Source organism: Electrona antarctica (assembly GCF_951216825.1).
Source record: "Electrona antarctica genome assembly, chromosome: 5".
Lineage (NCBI taxonomy): Eukaryota > Metazoa > Chordata > Actinopteri > Myctophiformes > Myctophidae > Electrona > Electrona antarctica.
In genome coordinates this window covers 39,958,107-39,978,311 of record NC_136810.1, presented here as the reverse complement: position 1 = coordinate 39,978,311, position 20,205 = coordinate 39,958,107, and the positions used below count along the sequence as shown (strand labels likewise).

Below are 20,205 nucleotides of genomic sequence, written 5' to 3'. Positions count from 1 at the left end.
ACCGGGGGTGCATTTCATAACACTGTGTATGCTATACTATGAGTTCAGTTCTGGGATTATTTTGGTTTGCCACAGGCAAAAATAGATAGCTGCAGTATAGGCGGGACTTAGATATTGTTTGTATTGTTTGGCTTTGGGCACGACATCCCTTTTGACAGTCTTGCCATTTAATTGCTGGCTATATGAATGAATATTAGCCTTCGTCAGGAATGAACACGTTAGTCGTATGCCTCGAATACTTATATTTTAATATTCAACGCACATTTTCTTGTATTCACATTTGCCATAATATGCAGTGGGGGTCAGGGTCATTATTCCGATTGCTCATTATTCCACGTTGGTCCGACTCGCCCCGTTACTAACCCTGTCCCTAACCCAAACCCCTCGCCCCGTTACTAACCCTGTCCCTAACCCAAACCCTGAGTCCTTAACCCAGAAACCTAACCCTAACCCTAACCCTCGCCCCGTTACTAACCCTGTCCCTAACCCAAACCCTGAGTCCTTAACCCAGAAACCTAACCCCAACCGCATGTGAAACCACGTTGTCGGAATTACAAGCGGATCCCATGCAGTGGTAACAGGCATTAACTGTAATCCCTAGTCTCTTAGTGAGAAATTGAGAATAGAATATAGAATATTTTGTGCAGTGAATCTTGCATGTCTAAATAATGGAAGAAGTCTATTCGCTTTGGTAATTTAACATGGCAAATTCTCTTGTTTTTGCCCAAAAGTAAAATATTACATTTTCTTGCATGGTTGTTTTATCATGTTAGCTTAAATGGCTCAGACACATGACCTACTGGGTTATTTAAATTCTTTGTTACACTGTGCTGCATATTTAATTCACCTCAAGCCATAGCCTACGGCTGCTATTACAGTCTTATTGGTTTATTTTTGCCAGGAATTGTTGTACTTTAAACTTTATGAGGATAAGCCAAAATAATTAGCCATTTCTTTTTTGTTACAACATGGCTGAGTGTGTGTGAGGCTAATCTCTTAAACACCTAGACTGATACATACTTTATTTTGTTGGCTGGTGCAGCTGGGGAAAAAAATGTTCTTCAAAACTGGAAATCTGAAAATTCTCCCTTTCAGAGACATTGGTTGAATGAATGAGTTAGCTTCCTATTGTACTACTGAAAAGATTGTATACAATGTAAGGAGGAACCCAGCAGCATTTGAGAAAATATGGGGTTCCTTTATGTTTTTATTACCATCATTGCATCCTAGTAACTAAATGGGATGTTGTATCATGTTTTCATTCATGTAAATGTAATGTAAAGATGGAACTTGTACTGTACAGGGTTTGGGGTGTTTTTTGCTTTCGTTGTTGTCCTGTCTTTGTTTTTTGTATCATTGTGGAAAAAAAAGAAAAGACTTGTATGACACGTAGTACCAGTAGGCCAAGGAAGCACATTCATTATTTTTCACATAATGTTTACATTTCTTTAAATATTAAACCTTTATAATACAAGTGAAACGAACTAGCCAATCGTAGAGCAATCATCCATTTGCAGTTCTCCACAGTCCACAGTGAGAGTATTAAACTCACATTTGCTCCCAAAAATAGAAAATAACCTCTCTTATGATTTGCAGGGCTCCTAAAAATAGATACCTGTATGTGTGAACCGTTAATATCATTTGGTATTGCCACAGTGTGCGTATACAAATTACAACCTATCATAATCAAAAGATAATTTGTCCCAAATAATAATAAAAAAAGAAAAACAAATGTTAGAATCCTATATTATAAATCCCCACCATGCCCCCAGGCTTTTTCATAATGGCAAGCAATCCCAAAACAATTATTGTGATCGGTGTGGATCGCTGTATTTGCTTATTGCCTATGGACAGCACATGCCCAAGAGAGAGGAAGATAGAGTGAGGCAGAGAGTGTGTATGTGAGAGACAGAGAGAGCTCAAGCTCTACTTGCAGGCACTTCATGAACTTCACTTCACATTTATTACAGTCTATGGAGCGCACTCATTTCTGACGGAAGAATGCCATGATTGAAGATGAATCGTAATGGTGGATATAGCTCCTGTAACAAGTTTTACTGACCTTTTCTTATAATTCACAGGGCTCTACATTGGGCGTATTTCATTCCCACTGGATTACAACCTAGCGTAATCTTTTCAAACCAAAGTGAAAGAGAATTTGTTGGAAGTAATTCGAACTTTTTTGTAATCAGAATCTATACTATTATAACACTCGCTCACCCCATCCCCATGCTTCATTATAAGCACTCCCCAAACAATTATTGAGATTGGTTTAGATAATTGTAATTGCCTCTGGACAGAGAGAGAGAGAGAGAGAGAGAGAGAGAGAGAGAGAGAGGATAGAGAGTCAGTGCCGGCTTGTGCCCATAATATTTGATATTTGCAGTTTCCACTTCTGCTGTGCTGAAGCTTTTCTGGGCATAGAGGGGCGGAGCAAACTAGCTCTGGAAACCGACACATACTTCTTATTGGTTCACCAACCTATGCTATGTGCCCGCGGCCCGCCTCCCCACCCCCCTGCAGTAATCTTTTGAAGGTCCACCACACAGTGGAGAACACTGACGTTACCACATTTGGAGCGACGCGTCACAAAATACAAGGTTCACTGAGCTGGGCTCACACAGGCTTTTTTTCCCCCTTTGAAAACAAAAACGTCAGCGGTCCCCGAGGCTAGGGCTGATGCCACTTGCATGGTCCACTACATACATACGAGCATGCTGCATACTGCTCCTTGTATCCGTTGTTTAAAATGTAAAGCTCATTAGCATTTCATAAACTGTCTTGTTTTTTATTTAGTTTTAGCATCCTATCTACTGTTCATAAATACTAAAATCGTACTATGCATCATGTTGCTAAGAATAAAGCCTTGTCCACCTGCGGCCGAGTCATAGATGACTAATATTTGAAAACCCACAGGTTTGCAATTTATCACTTTTTGAGTAGGGAATGACAGTGTTACAGTACGTTGATTCCTCTGCACACCTGCTGCATATGTAGTGGACGCAGCAAAATACAAAACATAACTCAACTACTAATACAGTTTAATCAACAGGATTATAAATCTGGGGGTGGTGTGCTACTGTAGGTCAAGGTGTTTTCTTTGACCACTATGCTATACGGAACCAATGAGCATCACTCTCACTCTGCCCCATTTGCAGTCCCATGCAGTGTCCGGTAAGCACAGCCCTTCCTTGTGTTAAATTATTTTTAGCTAGAGCCAAAACCTCTCCAAATAATGTGACTCCCGCGGCCAAGGAAGGAGATATTGCTCCACTTCCAACAGCCTAATGGGAGAGTAATATGTTATGACACCCCGGGTACAGGCTGTCAAAACAGTGGGCCCTTTTCCATGGCTAGCCAATATTGTTCTGAAGGCTAGTGGACTGGCTGCTGAGTACATCATGGCGTCCAGCACTGATATGAGCCCTGTGTGAGACATACCTGTGGGGCGTACACTCTCACACATACCCACGTACTGTACATAACATCCTGCCTAGACTGTTGTATGGCAATGATACATTGGGAGTGGCACGTTACACACTAGGAGCTATTCAACACATTCTGCCACCCTCCCTCACGCTGACCATATTGTTCGAGTTAAATCACAATGACCACTAAAGCGTGACAGGCTGTATCAAACTAACAACAACAAACACAGAATAAAGAGAGAGAGAGAGAGAGAGAGAAAGACGGCAGAGGGAATGCGCAGCAGACCATAAAGCATTTGGGAGACACATCTGATGAATGCACAATGCAATATATCTCAACCGAATATCAAGCAGTGGTTGCACATTTTTTTCTAAATTGAAAAGTGTCCCCTTGTTTAACAAGCCTACCCGACTGGATGTATAAATGATGAATCCCCCACTTCAGAGATCGAAACTAATTCATCCGCTGTGGTGAAACTTTGGACAGAATTGATGTCGCGCCCATTAGAAACAATGATGAGTATGACGTTAGAGCAAAATGGCTGCAGTGTAAATATGGCCAAGTCATTGGAGATAGCTGAATTCATGAGCCGCTGTGTATCAAAACTCAGTGATATAAATACAAATAAATACAAAAGTTCATATGTTATGTTATTAAACTACAAAACACCACTAAAATACACAAAAGAGTCTCTCGAAATATACAGTATAAAATGATGTGTATGTGTACATTATACAATATGCCCCGACGAAAACAAAAAGATAAATGACTGTATGGCATGAAAATGCACAGATCCAGACTATAGGTCTGATCATTTACCACATCCAGATTTCAGAGAGAGTGGTTAATGGTGTTACGTATGTGTTGCCGTGTCTTGACTATCTGTATCCAGGCTACAGAAAACCCCAGCTGAGCTGACTGCACCTAACAAGCAGAGCAGCTTGTACCGGTAGTGTCCTCTGTGCCTCTATCCGGCACTCAGGGATCCAGCTAATGTTTGTGTTTGTAGTCGCAGTCACACTCCAACATGTAATGTTACACCTGCTCTCTCTCTGCATGTGGCTGGCTGGCTTTTAGTCTGTTTGGTTCTTTTTTTTTCTTCCCCGGCATGGCTCTGTAGGTGTCAGCTGTCTAGTCTGTCTGTCTGTCTGTCTGTCTGTCTGTCTGTCTGTCTGTGCTAATCTCACAAACCACTGGACCGTCCAGCCAGATTTGTTGTGCCCCCTGCCATTAGACCACAAAACCACCTCCACTATTCCCTTTTCACATTAAGTTTTATACTTTTTGAGACATTTAACTTTACTTCCACCATCATAATGGAAGTCGATTGAGCTCTGATCAGGTTTCTGAAACCTTGTCCCAATTTGGACTCAGACGACTGACGTCATAGATAACTGACCTCACAGGCTGACGATCCAGATTGTTCCCATGTGGATCCTGAGATTCAAGAGGTACAGAAAACATTGGCCATATGTGTTGCGCTTTGGTCAAAAAATAATAAAATAACTGTAAATAATAACCCATGTCTGTCTCAGTCTATCTGCATAGTGTTCATTTAGATGCAGATCGAGTGCAGAGATTGACCCAAATGGAAGACTCCATTTTACACTCTATATGACTTAAATAAACACTGGATTTTACTGTGAGCGATATTGCAATTCACACTGACTGAGGCACAGTCCTCCTCACCACTACTGACGTTACATTGCATAATCCCAATACTGTGCCACCTGGTATCCCCACCATGACGCGTACAAAGCCCTCCATTCTGGCCCGACTCCACACACACACAGCCATAGCCTGCCACTGGGGAATCCAATCGGTTCACTACCGTCACGCACACGCACATACATACTCTATGCATGCACGCTGCATGTACACGTATACAATACACAACACAAACGCAGACGAAGGCTGTAACAGGGAGGAACAAGGAACAGGAGGAGGAGGAGATCCCTGCCCCTCCCCGAACTGCCCCCCCATCCCACGGCTGCTCCTGTCATCCCTGCAACCACAGAGCAGACGTAGCCCCGCCCCCTTACACTGCTGCTCACCCTTTCAGACACTTCTCCCTTAATTGTCACCAGTACAATAATCTTCTTTAAAACTAGCGTCATGTATACATATTATTGTTATTACATTTTCGAAAAAGTGCAGATAGAACTTTCGCCACCCCTCCCCTCCCCCCTCCGGGGGGCCGGGGCAGTGAAGGAGGACAGGGGAAAGGGGAGGATAGTAGTAGGGGTACAATGGCAGTAAGAAGAGCACTAAAAGAGAACGATTAGAAAGAGAAAAGAGAAGAGGATATTTGTGTCTTGATGTTGTTGTGTGTTGCCTCTGTGAAACACACGCATGCATGCGAACACAAAAACACACACACACACACACACACAAACACACGCACACACACACACACACACACACACACACATCACGCCATAGAAGGGTCAAAAACCTGTACTGGAACTCGAGGGGTCCGCGGCAGGAGCTCTTCAAGAGCGCAGGACGACGCAGAGGACTCATGACAGCTGCACATGCATGCACAACTCAGTTTTTGCTTCGATTTTCAGCGTTGCGTTGGAAGAACATTTTACACTGGTTCCTTCGGTGAGTGTTTTTCGTGAAAAATGACATCATCACATTTGAGGGGAGGAGGGGTGGAGTTTTTTTTTCTTCTTTTTTTTCCTTACATCTCCTTTTTTCTCTCTCCATGTTAGGGCTTTGTCTACGAGAGTGGGGAACCAGAAGTTCTCTCTCCATGTTAGGGCTTTGTCTACGGGAGCGGGGAACCAGAAGCGATCCACGTTCGGAAAGCGCCTCATTGTGTTCCTGCTATCCCAGTTCAGTAAAGTTCAGTTACTGTTTAGTATTGTTTTTTTAGACTTTTTTTTTATCTCTACTTTTGGAGCTACAGCACGGCACCCACAGCACACAGACGACAAGGGGTCCAAAAAGGAGAATTCAGAATTCACTAATATTGTGCCAGAGGAAGAGAAAGAGAAGAGAGAAAAACTAAAGTATAGAGAGAGGTACATACACGGAAGGGGATGGTAACAATTCTATTTCGAGGCCAGCTGTGCCCAGGCAAATCATAACGAACCATATATTGATTGCTTTCAGCTGAGCATTTAGCCACTTTCCCGTGAAATGAGAGGCAGATGGGGTCAAAATGAGTAGGGCAGGCATGGAAAACAAACACAAGTCCAGACGAATGACAAGGACACGCTGACAGATGAAGACACATAGCAGGATGTGCTTTGAAAAGACGGCAACATGGGGAGGAGATATAATATTGCAATGTGTATTGAGGGAGTTCTGCCAATCTATATGCCTAAAGTATTTGTGTACTGTGTATGTATACAAAGTATACTTTGTATGTATACAAAGCTGTACTGTATAATGTGGTTTACCTGGATAAATCAATACAGTAGCATTACAAGAGAGTAGAACACTGGGGCTTTGCAGCGCAGTTCACATTCAAAGGGTGTTGCAAATACGGGAAAGATGAAGGGTCAATGGAGACGTAGACAGACAGACAGATAGACAGACAGACAGACAGACAGACAGACAGACAGACAGACAGAGACACACACACACACACACACACACACACACACACACACACACACACATACACAGGGGGTCATTGGCAGGATGGCAGACAAGAAAATAAGACTAGAATTGAGGGAAGCAAGAAAGAAAGCAAGAGAGAACGGAAGAAGAGAGGATATTTAAGATACAGATTTTTCTTTGAGAGAGAAGACAAGAGTTTAAAGGTTTTAGGAGAGCAGATGGCTAATTGTACCCGTGTTTCGCAGCCTGGCAGCAAGTCAATGTTGTGCATAAGGACGGGAGTGGGACAGGCGAAGGGGAGAGGGGCATTTGGAGAGGGGCGGGTGTAGCAAGCTGGGCGGTGCGATCAGGCCTTGAGAGCGTGCCACTGGGCCACGTTGGTACGCGGCCGTCCCATCATGTCTTTCCAGTGTTTTACCTCCGCTGGTCCACTCTTCCACGAGAGATAGATCTGACAGGAGAGGAAGCGAGGTGGATGGAAGAAACGAGAGAGAGGGGGGGGGATGAAGTGTTAAAAATCACAAACCCTGACGAGAGCACAGAAACAACTCCTCTCATATGGTCTGATTACAGCAACAACAAAAAAAGACACACTGGAAAAGGGAGGAGGCTCCTGCATTTAAACATTGGCTAAATGAAATGAGTAGTACACTTCATCTTGAGAGAATAAGGTATTTCTTGAAAAAAAAGAGAGACAATTTGATAAGGTTTGGCTGCCCCTCGTCCGTTATTTGAGTAGAAACACCTAATGGACAGGATACCACTGATGTGGTTGACTGAATCTTCATTTTAGATGTTGTTTTCCATGAGTATTGCATCATCTTACTATTTTATTCTATTCTAGTTTGCGGTGTCACTGAACAGTGTGGGTGGGAGGGATTGAGGGTTTTTCTTTTTCTCTTTTTTCATAAAGGAAAAATGTTATATTATATCATACCAAATGTATAACAATTTATAACCTGTTCTTAATAAAAACTTATTTGACAAAAGAAAATCGCAAACCAAGGCAGTAAAACCATGATAGAGACTACTATGGTGTGGTCGGGCCTTGAAGATGGAAACATCAACATTTACATCTTGTTTCATTGTTATTGCGACCGAAGGTCGCAGTTAACTATGGAATTGAGCATTTCCCGTCAGTGTGTCGGGCACCGTCAGTGTGTCGGGCACCATAGGTGCCCAGGTCTCGTGACATCATGTGACATCATCAGGGATGGAGATGTGGAGACCCTGATGTCATAGTAAATGCGACCTGCTGTCGCAGTTAAGCCCATATATGGAGATCCCTGATGTCATCACTATTGGCCAGCAACTCTACATCTGACCTCAAACCTCAAACCCTTAAATAGATATATTTCAGAACCTGTTCTGACATTCCATATGTTGATCCTTCCCTATCCATCCTTCCTCTTCGATGTCTCTCCTTTGACTTAAACCTGTCCATTCAAATTTCAAACTCTAGATGGGCCTGCCCCAAAGTTATTAGTGCAGCCGCGCCCAGCAGCCGGCGAAAACTAGAGAATTTTTTTTGCATTTAGGCCAAAAACTCGCAGTTACACTGCATCCTAAACTTTATTGTCTCCACCAGGTCGGAGGCATGGGGAGAGAGTATGTTTTGCACTCCGTCCGCCCGTGTGTCCGTCCGTCCGTCTGTCCGTCTGTCCGTTACCAGCTGATCTCCGGCACCATTGGCCCGATCAATGCCAAACTTTGCACACACACTCCCTAGATGCCAATTTTCCACAATGGCCTGTTATAGCGCCACCAGGAGGCCGACTTTTGTAAAACACATTTTTTGCTATTACTCCTCCAGATTTTGTCCAAAAATCCCGCAAATCGTTACACAGTATCTCTATAGTCATGTCCTCAAGACGGATCTGTCCGATATTTCATATTCCATCCTAATTGGCTAACATTGGCTTTCAAAGTTTGCAAGACCTGTTTTGAACAAAAAGCCTCAAATCATGAACGCAGTGTGCAATTTACGTGAAATCTTTCATGCTCTTTCCTACTAGGCTGAGGAATTTATCCCACCCTTTTCACATTTCACATTCAAATCATCCCATTGCCATCAAAGGCATAAGAACAAATGGCACCCTTTTCACATTGGCCTATTATAGTGAGACTAGGAGGCCCTGGTGGAGACCTGTGCCCCGAGGGCAAGTAAAGTACAGCAATTACGACTGCACCTCTTTCAGCAAACTGTAACATGTGTTTTAGTGTTAAACTGCATGGTTATGTAATGAGTCCTGGGAGGGAGAGCCATTTAAACAGTTTTTTGACATTTTTCTTTCTTTCTAGATTTCTCACTAGGAACATCTCTGTCATCACTGCCATTAGCACTGTAGTAATTCAAATGAATGATGCAGTCAGAGTGGCAAATGGTTTTAAATTACCACACTTTACCTCCAGGACGACCAATATAGGGAATTCATTTTCATGTTTAATTAACAGCTTGCTGCACTGCTCCCAGTATTTGAAGTAAGAATTGAGCACACAATCTTTCTATGCAGAACATTTTTGGGAAATTATTCATCTTTTTGGAGGGCTGTCAAGTCTTAATGCTGGACCAGGGGGGGGACAGGAGTAAAGCTCCTGCCCACCACCGTGGATGCCACCGTTTGATTCTTACAACAAACATAATGTTACACATTCCATTTTGGAAAGAACTTGGGCCCCTTCCCTACTTCCTTCACAGGTGTTACCGCTGATACTAATGAAGGCTCTGTTCCATTCTGACCAATTTGCTGCTATTGTGCGTGGTTGGCTCACTAGAAACACTCTGCTACACCAGTGGGTCTCAAAGTGTCCTTGGGTGGGTTCCAAATGTCCCCGTACGGGTGTGTAACTCTGAGAGTTATGGGCCAAGTCCTTGAAATGAAACAGTTTGAGAACCACTGCACACTAAATGGAACATATAATTAGTATCATCGATAACACCTGTGAAGGAAGTAGGGAAGCGGTCCGGAACTAGGAAGAGTTATTATCTATCTATCTTGTCCTTGTTCACGGGTGGGAATTGGTTGGGGAGGGATAGAATGGGCAGGAATTGCGTGTTCCACCACAAAGTCAGCTCTCGGGTGACAGTAAAATATACGAGGTGTGTAAGAAAAGTAACAGGACTGTGACAGCCACACTCGTGACACAATGCTAATTGAGTAACTGCGTATGTCATTGTGTTGCGCAACATCTCACCACTATTCTGCTCTAATATTGTTCACTTATTGTCTCCACCAGGCCGAAGGCATGGGGAGAGAGTATGTTTTGCACTCTGTCCGTGTGTGTCAGGATCTGCCTTCCGTGTGTTGTTTGTTGTTCTTGAAACTTATTTTGAAGTAATGCTATGGTGTTCTTGAATCTTATTTTGAAGTGATGCTTTTGTGTTTCCTTTTTGTAGTTGTTTCCTGCCTTGTCTCACCTTCCCTGATTTTTGGTTCTTTGTTTCACCTAGTGTGTCTTGTTTTCCCAAGCCAATCCTTGTGTTGATTTGAGTTCACCTGTGTCCTGTTAATCTTGTGCCTATTTAAGCCCTGTGTTTGGTTGTGTTCTCTGTTGGATTATTGTATTGTATCCTGAGTTCCTATCCTGTTTGTGATTTTCATGGACAAGATCTCGAGGCGAAGTCGTGGCGGAGAGGGTATACGGCTCGGTGAGTTAAGGGTTGCATCACTGCTTTTTGCAGATGATGTGGTCCTGATGGCACCATCGGTCCAAGACCTTCAGCTCTCACTGGACCGGTTCGCAGCCGAATGTACGGCGGCTGGGATGAGGATTAGCGTCTCATAATCTGAGGCCATGGTTCGCAGCGGTGGATTGAGAACCGGTGGATTGTGCAGTCCAAGTAGGGAATGAGGCATTACCCCAGGTGAAGGAGTTTAAGTATCTCGGGGTCTTGTTCACGAGTGAGGGGAGGACGGAGATTATGTGAAATCTTTCACGGACTTTCCTACTAGGCTGAGGAATATATCCCACCCTTTTCACATTGGCCTGTTATAGTGCCACCAACAGGTGTATTTTTGCAAAACACATTTTGAGGGGCACTAGCCCCTCCTATACACAAGTTTAATGTTTGTCTTTAGTTCAAAGTTTGTTTAGTAAACGCGTTGACAACTAGATAAAGTGCCCCTCGGGGCTCAGGTCTCCACCAGGGCCGGATGTGGCCTCCTGGTGGTGCTATAATAGGCCAATGTGAAAAGGGTGCTTTTTCTTCTTACGCCTTGGATGGCAATTGGATGATTTGAGGCATTTTGTTCCAAAAATATGTTTTGCAAAAATCCACCTGTTGGTGACGCTATTACAGGCCAATGTGAAAAGGGTGGGATATATTCCTCAGCCTAGTAGGAACTTCTGTGAAAGATTTCACATAAATTGCACACTGCGTTTGTTCAGAACGGGCCAATCCTGCAAACTTTGAAAGCCAATGTTAGCCAATTAGGATGGAATCTGAAATATCGGACAGATCCGTCTTGAACACATGACTATAGAGAATAGAGATAGTGTGTAACGATTTGCGGGATTTTTGGACAGAATATGGAGGAGTAATATAAAACAAAATGTTTTACAAAAGTCGGCCTCCTGGTGGCACTATAACAGGCCGTTCTGGAAAATTTGGGGCAGAGGTTCATCGTTGGCATCCAGGGAGTGTGTGTGCAAAATTTGGCATCGACCGGGTTAACAGTGATTAATTAATCTCAATGTAAAAAAATGGTTTGGTGCTCAACGGCTTCATATATGGAGTATAGGGAGGAGTATGAATATACGTACCTAGCAGATAACGTAACATAGCTGGGGGTACAAATGTATACGTACTTTGCAATAATTCATAATAAATACAATAGCCTTGTTTGACTGTTGTGTACCTTGCCAATGACATCGTTGCGGCTCAGCCTGTCCTTGTCCATAACGGTGATGATGATGGTGGTCTCTCTCAGGACATGGGCAGGCACTTCGAAGGGGAAGGACTCGTTGAAGACCGGGTTGAGGCAGCGCTTCATCGTCACAGTCTTCTTCTTCTCCACACGCTTGTCCTTGTGCATCAACCAGAGCTTCACGTAAGGGTCTACAATGCACACGCGGCACAGGAAAAGAACAGGTTTAACCACAACAAAATTCAGTGTGATACGCCAGGGGTTCTCAACGTTTTTGGCCGGGGACCCCCGGAAATGCTTTGGCAATGTCTCGGGACCCCCGCCCCGCCCCCAATATAAATTGACTGCTACAATAACCTTAAACCATTTTGGGCGGGAACCCCTTTTGGTGTTTTAAGCATTGTTATAATTTAGCTATTGAAAAATAGCAGATCTACAAGCTCATAGCGCGCCACCGAGTGGCGCGCTACGAGCTTGTAGGTCTGCTATTTTTGAAAAATCGTGAAAATAAAATTATAATAAATTATTTTTTTATTTTATTTTTTTTTAAATAATTTGGGGACCCCCTAAAATAATTTGGCGACCCCCCGAGGGGTCGCGACCCACGGGTTGAGAACCCATGTGATACGCAGCAGAATAAAATGCACAGACGTGTGATCAATGAACTTGTCGAAACGTGTTCCGTTGAGTTAATAAAATATATTTATTATCGCCGTTGTCCTATAATTTAGCACAATAAATACAATAAATAAACGGTCAAACGCTACACTCAGACCACAGCTCCAAGAGCACAGTTAAAAACTGTGTGCCTCTGCCAATCAGAAACACCTGCTGCTTGATTGGGGACGCATTAAATACCCAGGCAACCTTGGCCATGCCCTGTGGTATGTGACATCATAGTACAAAACCCAGCAATTATTCAAACTAGTCCTTACCCGTTCTGATATATTTCAACTTGTATAATACTAGAATTTCGCGGGCCTTCGGCCCGCTCATCCCAGAGTTGCGTTGGCCCGCGTTGCGATACAGAAGTCCACAGATACAGAAGTGCACAGTGACACGCGTTGTATGCAGCTGTTTTGTGTTGCAGCGCGCGTGTAGTGTTGTTATCCATATATGCGCCTCGGTTCGTCCCGTTTGTTCCACGCCAGGTGTCGACGCAGTCGTTGGCGCAAATTTCTTATTATTTTAACTGTGTATGTAATTGCGGCTAGTAGCACACATTTTTTTTTAGGAGCACGATGAAAAGTTATGAAATAATGTGTTTGAGGGCCCTCCTATATACAGCTTTAGTCCCCACACGTCTCAATATTTGCCATTGACAAAGAACAGAGAAATTAGGTCGAAATGCCGCTAAATATGACGTAAATTAAAATGTATTATATATATATGTTTTTTTAATTGAATGTAAATACTTTACTTATAAAAAAACCTGGCAACCCGCACCCCGCGGTCATTTTCCGCTAACCGGAGCGGTGCTCCCTAGCCTGCTGGAGGGGTTCACATCATCCCATGCAGGCTCGAGAGGAAAAAGAAGGCAAATAAATGCAGCCTTGAGGCTACCTCCCAATGTGGTGTTGTGGAGCTTGATCACCTCCTCGTCCTCCTTTTCTCCCCAAATTGTCAATGCCACTTTTTTTTTTAGGAGCACGATGAAAAGTTATGAACTAATGTGTTTGAGGGCCCTCCTATATACAGCTTTAGTCCCCACACGTCTCAATATTTGCCATTGACAAAGAACAGAGAAATTAGGTCGAAATGCCGCTAAATATGACGTAAATTAAAATGTATTATATATATATGTTTTTTTAATTGAATGTAAATACTTTACTTATAAAAAAACCTGGCAACCCGCACCCCGCGGTCATTTTCCGCTAACCGGAGCGGTGCTCCCTAGCCTGCTGGAGGGGTTCACCATAGACATATATACATAGACGCCCCTTCCGGCTCTGAGGCGTGTGTCAAAATTGAAGGCACTATTTTCCCGACATTCCTTGCGAAGAATAGCGGAAGCAAAGCGGAAGCTTGTCAAGCTTCCGCGTGGGTAACATAAGTCCCGGAAAAGACGCGCTGTGATTGGCCAGTAGTCACTTGAGTGACAGCGAGAGACATGGAGGATTCACATGAGTGACGTCACTCGGGCAGCGACGCAGTCGCATTCAGCAAATGCCTTCAGCACTTCTAAATAAGAAAGCTGCGGAGAACTGTTGCTTTGTGTTCACTCTTTTAATGTTTTCTGTTAGTAATCTAATCCCCCCTGGCTCTGATGTTGTATTGTTAATAACTTTGTTGTTTGTGTTTGTTTGTTTGTCTTGTTTTGTAATGTATATTGTCATGACTGTTATAAAGATTTGTTAAAAAAAAAAAAAGCCTTCAGCACTGCACTTCCGCCTTCATTGGGATACACGTCGCTCCAATGAACTGCAGCGGCAAATGAGGCGTCTATGTATATATGTCTATGGGGTTCACATCATCCCATGCAGCCTCGAGAGGAAAAAGAAGGCAAATAAATGCAGCCTTGAGGCTACCTACCAATGTGGTGTTGTGGAGCTTGATCACCTCCTCGTCCTCCTTTTCTCCCCAAATTGTCAATGCCAATAAATGCAAAAGTTGCCTAGTGTGAATACTTCCACAGCCTAAGTAGTAAAGGAGAAACTATCAGTCTTCTCCGAAGTCGGTCAATGTTTGTCAACTCAGCACGTGTTGACAACGCATATTAGTAAACAGAAGCCGTATGTGTGTCACACCAAAAGTGGTGACCTATAGAATCCTGTACATAGAAGCATCACGCAATCGTCTCCCTCCCTGTGTGGGTCACGTGGTGGGCTCTGAGCAAATGGGAGAGAGAATGTAGTGTTGCCAGGTCCGCGTATTGTAAGCGAGTGGTAGTGTGTGTAAGTAGCGTGTTGAATGGCATTTTTTCTGTGCTTGTTTTCATAGACGTGGCAACAAATTAGGCGGGGGTGTCGGTGCTTGTGGCGTGTTTGTGTTTATTATTGATATTGATATTGTTTGCGAGTGTGGACGGGAGCCGGCTGTAGTGGCAGTGCGATGACAATTTTTACGCGGCTGGTGTCGAGTGTGGCCGTGCGGCGCGACATGAGGAGATAGGGAACCAACGACGCGGAGGGTAAGTGTGTGACGTGTTAGTGTGTTGTTGCAGTGTGTGTTGCAGCGTGTTGCAGCGTGTCAGTGATGTAGTAGCTGGTGCCTTTTGTTCCTGTGCGTGCTTTTGGGCACATGTTTTCAATTGTAATATAGGATATTGTGTGTTTTTTTAATTAATAAAAACAGCAGTATATCATGAAAGTATTCTTACAAATGCATGGAGGCAAGGACCGCAACATTTACACTTATTAGCCCACAGACCCCCATTTGAAAAGTATCAAGGACCCCCAGTTTGACATGCACCACAGAAAGTATGGACAGTATGGACAGGTACTCCCAAATATATTTGGTAAAATGGTCTCAATTTTGAGCTTTGGCTTGAGAGAACTCATGGCTTTTGCAACCTGTGATGCAGGCCCGGCGCCACGAGGGGTCAAAAGGGGTACTTGACCCCTCAACCCGACCTCCTTGACCCCTCATGAAAAAAAGAACGTTTTTTTTTTTAATAATGCCAATAATAAAATATAAACACACACACACACACACACACACACACACACACACACACACACACACACACACACACACACACACACACACACACACACTATTTAACAATAGGCTTAGGCTATTGGCTACGTGGTGTCATTAAAACGCTGTGGTACCAGTAAAAAAAAAAAACCATGACACCACTGCTTTCACCCTATAGAAAGTCTGTCTCCCAGTGCCCCTTTCCCCCATTGCCAGTGGCAGAAGGTTCTTATAACGGCAGTGGGTACCCCGTCCCCCGTCCCCCCGTCCCCCGCAGCGGGGGAAGAGAACAGGTTTTTTTTTCTTTTCGTTTGGTACTTTATTTATAGTTTGCTAATGAACACAGTGCGCTTTGGGTTAGGGTTAGTTATTTCTCGTGCCTTTTGAAGCGTTCAAGAGCTTTTTGCCAGGAGGAAAACCCTTCGCGTGTAAACTCGTTCAATGTATCTTGTTCGCGTGTTGATTTCGATGGGAGTGGAGCACACAGCTCCACAGCTTTAGAGCAAAGGCTACAAAACAGTTGTACGTGATCCAGGTAAATGTCTCTTTCCAGGTGGCTTGATATTTGGCTGGCTGCTGCTGACGACACTTTTAGTCGGGGTGGCGGCGGCGGGCACCGGGGTCTGGACAGCGGGCACCGGGGGCGCCGAATTGTAGCGTGGACTGGACGAGTCTCTTCTTGGCTGGAGGTGGCTTCATCACAGTAGTCAAATGGAAATAAAGCCTGTATGTACTGTACTGCAGTGCAACATTTATACTCTCTACCTGGCAGCAGAACAAAAGCCACCTTATTAGCATTTGAATACCTGTTCGCCCGCAAAGGCTACAAAACACTCTGTCTTTAGTAGAGTTGTACGTGATCCAGATAAATGTCTCTTTCCAGGTGGCTTGATATTTGCGCCCTCGGGCTGCTGGCTGCTGCTGACGACACTTTTAGAATTATTAGCTCTTAAAAGAGCCGTTGTGTTGGCGCTGACGACAGTGCCTGTATGTACTGTACTGCAGTGCAACATTTATACTCTCTACCTGGCAGCAGAACAAAAGCCACCTTATTAGCATTTGAATACCTGTTCGCCCACCCCCCCAGCGACCCAAGATTCAGCCTTCATATCAGTGGGTGCTATTTGGCTATCTATTGTGTCAGTGGGTGCTTGAGCCCTCAAGCACTCCCGAAGTTGACGCCGTTGCCCATTGCTGCTCCAGTGCTTGCCCACACGTAGCAATACAAACAGGAACGATGCAGGGGTTGTTGACTTTTGTTGTCGTTGTTGTTCTGAAAGCCTTGGCTTGATGTGGTGGATCTGTTTGTGTCGGGCTGTCGGCGCTGTGACGCTGAACATACCATTGCCACCACTGCGTCCGTCGTGCAATCCGGTCCAGTCCGTCCTGATGGTCTCTGCTGCATGGCTGCCGATGTCCCCGCCGGTAATCGCTCCTATAGCTCCGACTGGGTGGCAATCGATCACCTCCAGTAACAGCAGTTGAAGAAGTTCGCTGCTGATGTTCCCGGTAGGAGCCCCAATAGCTCCGGCTCCAGGTTGCAACGATCACATCCAAAACAGAAGCTTGCTGCTGCCGTGCGTGTCCGTCGTCTCACCAGTCACAAAGCACCAACACACACCACACCATGGTCCGTGCTGTCCGAACGAGCCCCGCTGGTTAGATTTGCTTCCCAATACAAATCTTCGACGTAGTTCTCAACTTATGTAGTGTCCAAGCCCTATACTTGAACACCGTAGTTAACTGACGGCAAGGAGGTTGTTCAGATGTGTGATCAATGAACTGAAGTCGAAACGTTGTCCGTTGAGTTAATAAAATATATGTATTATCGCCGTTGTCCTATACTTTAGCACAATAAATACAATAAATAAACAGTCAAACGCTACACATACTCAGACCACAGCTCCAAGAGCACAGTTGAAAACTGTGTGCCTCTGCCAATCAGCAACACCTGCTGCTTGATTTTAAATACCCAGGCAACCTTGGCCAACCTTGGCCATGCCCTAGTACAAAACCCATGGATCATATGGCTCTTATAGAGGGTATGCGCGTGACATCATCATCATACCCAGAAGTTATGCCTTGACAGCCCATACATCCAAACAGAAAAGTCCTATCTGATTGCATTACATTATGTTAAACTCACTTTGCCACTCGTTTTGGGGCGGCAGTGGCTCAGGGGTAGAGTGACCGGATAGAAACCGCAAGGTTCCCAGTTCGAACCTGGTCTCCCACAGAGTTAGTGTCGAATTGTCCTTGAGCAAGACTCTGAACCCGTATTTGCTCCTGATGAGAGGGTTGGCGCCTTGCATGCATGGTTTCCCCCGGCATCGGTGTGTGAATGTGTGAATGTAATACACAATCTCTGTAAAACGCCTTGGATAAAGGCGCTATTTAAATGCATCATTTACTATTTGCCCCTCAATTTGCCACTCACTTTATGCAAGTGCAACCCTCTATTAAGAACCATAACAGTCTAATTTTGACTTCTAGGCAAAAGCGGAGAGATTGCTCCTGTCTTTAAATAAAATTATGAGTCATATATTTGTCTCCACCAGGCCGAAGGCATGGGGAGAGAGTATGTTTTGCACTCCGTCCGTGTGTGTGTGTGTGTGTCCGTGTGTGTGTCCTTCCGTCCGTCTGTTACCAGCTAATCTCCGGCACCGTTAACCCGGTCGATGCCAAACTTTGCACACACACTCCCTGGATGCCAACGATGAACCTCTGCCCCACATTTTCCAGAACGGCCTGTTATAGCGCCACCAGGAGGCCGCTTTGTGCAAAACAAGTTTTTGGACAGTACACCTACAGATTTTGTCCAAACATCACACAAATTGGTACACAGTCTCTCTAGAGCCATTCAACGAAACAGGTCTTTCAGATTTCTCAGACTCCATCCTGATTGGCTAAGATTGGCTTCCAAAGTTCGCAGGAGTGCTCAGTTTCAAACAAAATGCTGCAAATCATGAACACATCATGTGATTTCCGTGAAATTGTGCACGCACATTCCCACTAGGCCGAGGAAGAAATGCCAACATTTTCAACTCAGCCTCATGGTGGCGCTATAACTGGCCGAAAAGTGTTTTTACCTCTAACTGCATGGATCTGTGGATAACTTTGTATGCCAACTCCCTAGAGGCCAAGGAAAAACCTTTGCCTGGAATTTTTCACATCTGCTCTTTATAGCGCCACCAGGAGGCCGACATATGTAAAACACATTTTCTAATATTACTCCTTCAGATTTTATCCAAATTTCACGCAAATCAGTACACATGTTCTCCATAGTCATGTGATCAAGACGGGTTTGTTTGATTTATCATAATCCACCCTCATTGGCTACGATTGGCTTCTAAACTTTTCAGGAGTAGCCTGCTTTGTACCCGTTTTGTACAAATCGCCACAACTACTCAACGCAGCGTCCGATTGCGGTGAAATTGTGCATGCATATTCCCAGCCTCATGGTGGCGCTACAACAGGCCAAGCCGCGTCTCACACACACACACACACACACACACACACACACACACACACACACACACACACACACACACACACACACACACACACACACACACACACACACACACACACACACACACACACACACACACACACACGTTTATATATTACTCCTACACATTTTGCCAAACATCACACACACTGGTGGACTGAGACCTGTGCCCGGAAGGGCACTTTTTCTAGTTTATATCTCAGTCTGCAAAGAACACTCTACTAAGATACGTTAAAGTTCCTAGGTATTACACAAAAATTACTTAAAATAACTAAATTACTGTATTATTCTTATAAAAGCCATTCAAATATATGCATTGCTATCAATACGGCTAGAAGGAAATATCCTTACAAGTGCTGCATTTTGTACAATAGTACTGTATTCAGGTACATAACGTTTACTGAATATGGACAAAACATAAACAAGCACAAGAATAAAGAAATGTGGGCAAAAAGTGTCCAGGTTTTAGATAAACTACATTGCAAATGTTGACAATGGACAATGATATGTTGTAACTGTATGGTCCTTGTTTAAGGAATTATCTAAAATGTAAGTTTCCATATATGCAGCACGCCAAAACATTAAAGGGAAAGTCAATCTTGGTTCAATTTATCTAATAATTGTTGAGGTTATGAAAGGTGAGCAGGGAAGTAGACGCCTATTTACAGCCCAATGTCAACTTGTCCTCCGTCAGTATGAAACATTCAGATCTATTTCAGTCTATTACGTCAGACAGTATCAATATTCTGGAGCAAAATAAGCATTCACCAGCACCACAATCTCTACTCCAGGAATCAGTCCTATTCCAATAATGTGCCACTGATAACATTATGAGAAAACTGCGCTTGGCACTGAGCACTGAGCTGAGTCGAGACTCGAGACCATCGAGCTGGGAGACAAAGTATCCTGCGAGATATACAGTACAGTACTGCAGAAACAGAGCACAAAAAAGAAAGCAAAAGAGAAAGAGAGAGAGAGATATCCCTGATGGAAGGTCACCTTGCTGTTAGAGCTGTCTGCAGAGACCCAGCTGGGGACCCAGACAGTAACCTTTCACTGCCTAGTACACAAGTCTATAAATGTTTGAATACAACATCAGAGGGTCAAACTCAACACTTAGCACTCCTTCCATATTCCTTGTATCACTTGTTGCTATTTTTGATAGACTCATAATTAGATGGGCAG

The 20,205-nt window shown here is 44.0% G+C and overlaps 1 protein-coding gene across 1 annotated transcript in view; it reads right to left on the bottom strand.

Moving 5' to 3' along the window:
• Positions 1-6,983: 6,983 nt before the first annotated feature.
• syt7a (synaptotagmin VIIa) overlaps positions 6,984-20,205 on the bottom strand; it is a 125,186-nt gene continuing 111,964 nt past the window's right edge. Inside the window, exons 11-12 of the mRNA XM_079500507.1 lie at positions 11,862-12,061; positions 6,984-7,453 (exon numbers count right to left, since the gene is read on the bottom strand). Of these exons, the coding sequence (XP_079356633.1) occupies positions 7,349-7,453; positions 11,862-12,061 (305 nt within the window). The 3' untranslated portion in view covers positions 6,984-7,348. The remainder of the gene's footprint in view (positions 7,454-11,861; positions 12,062-20,205) is intronic.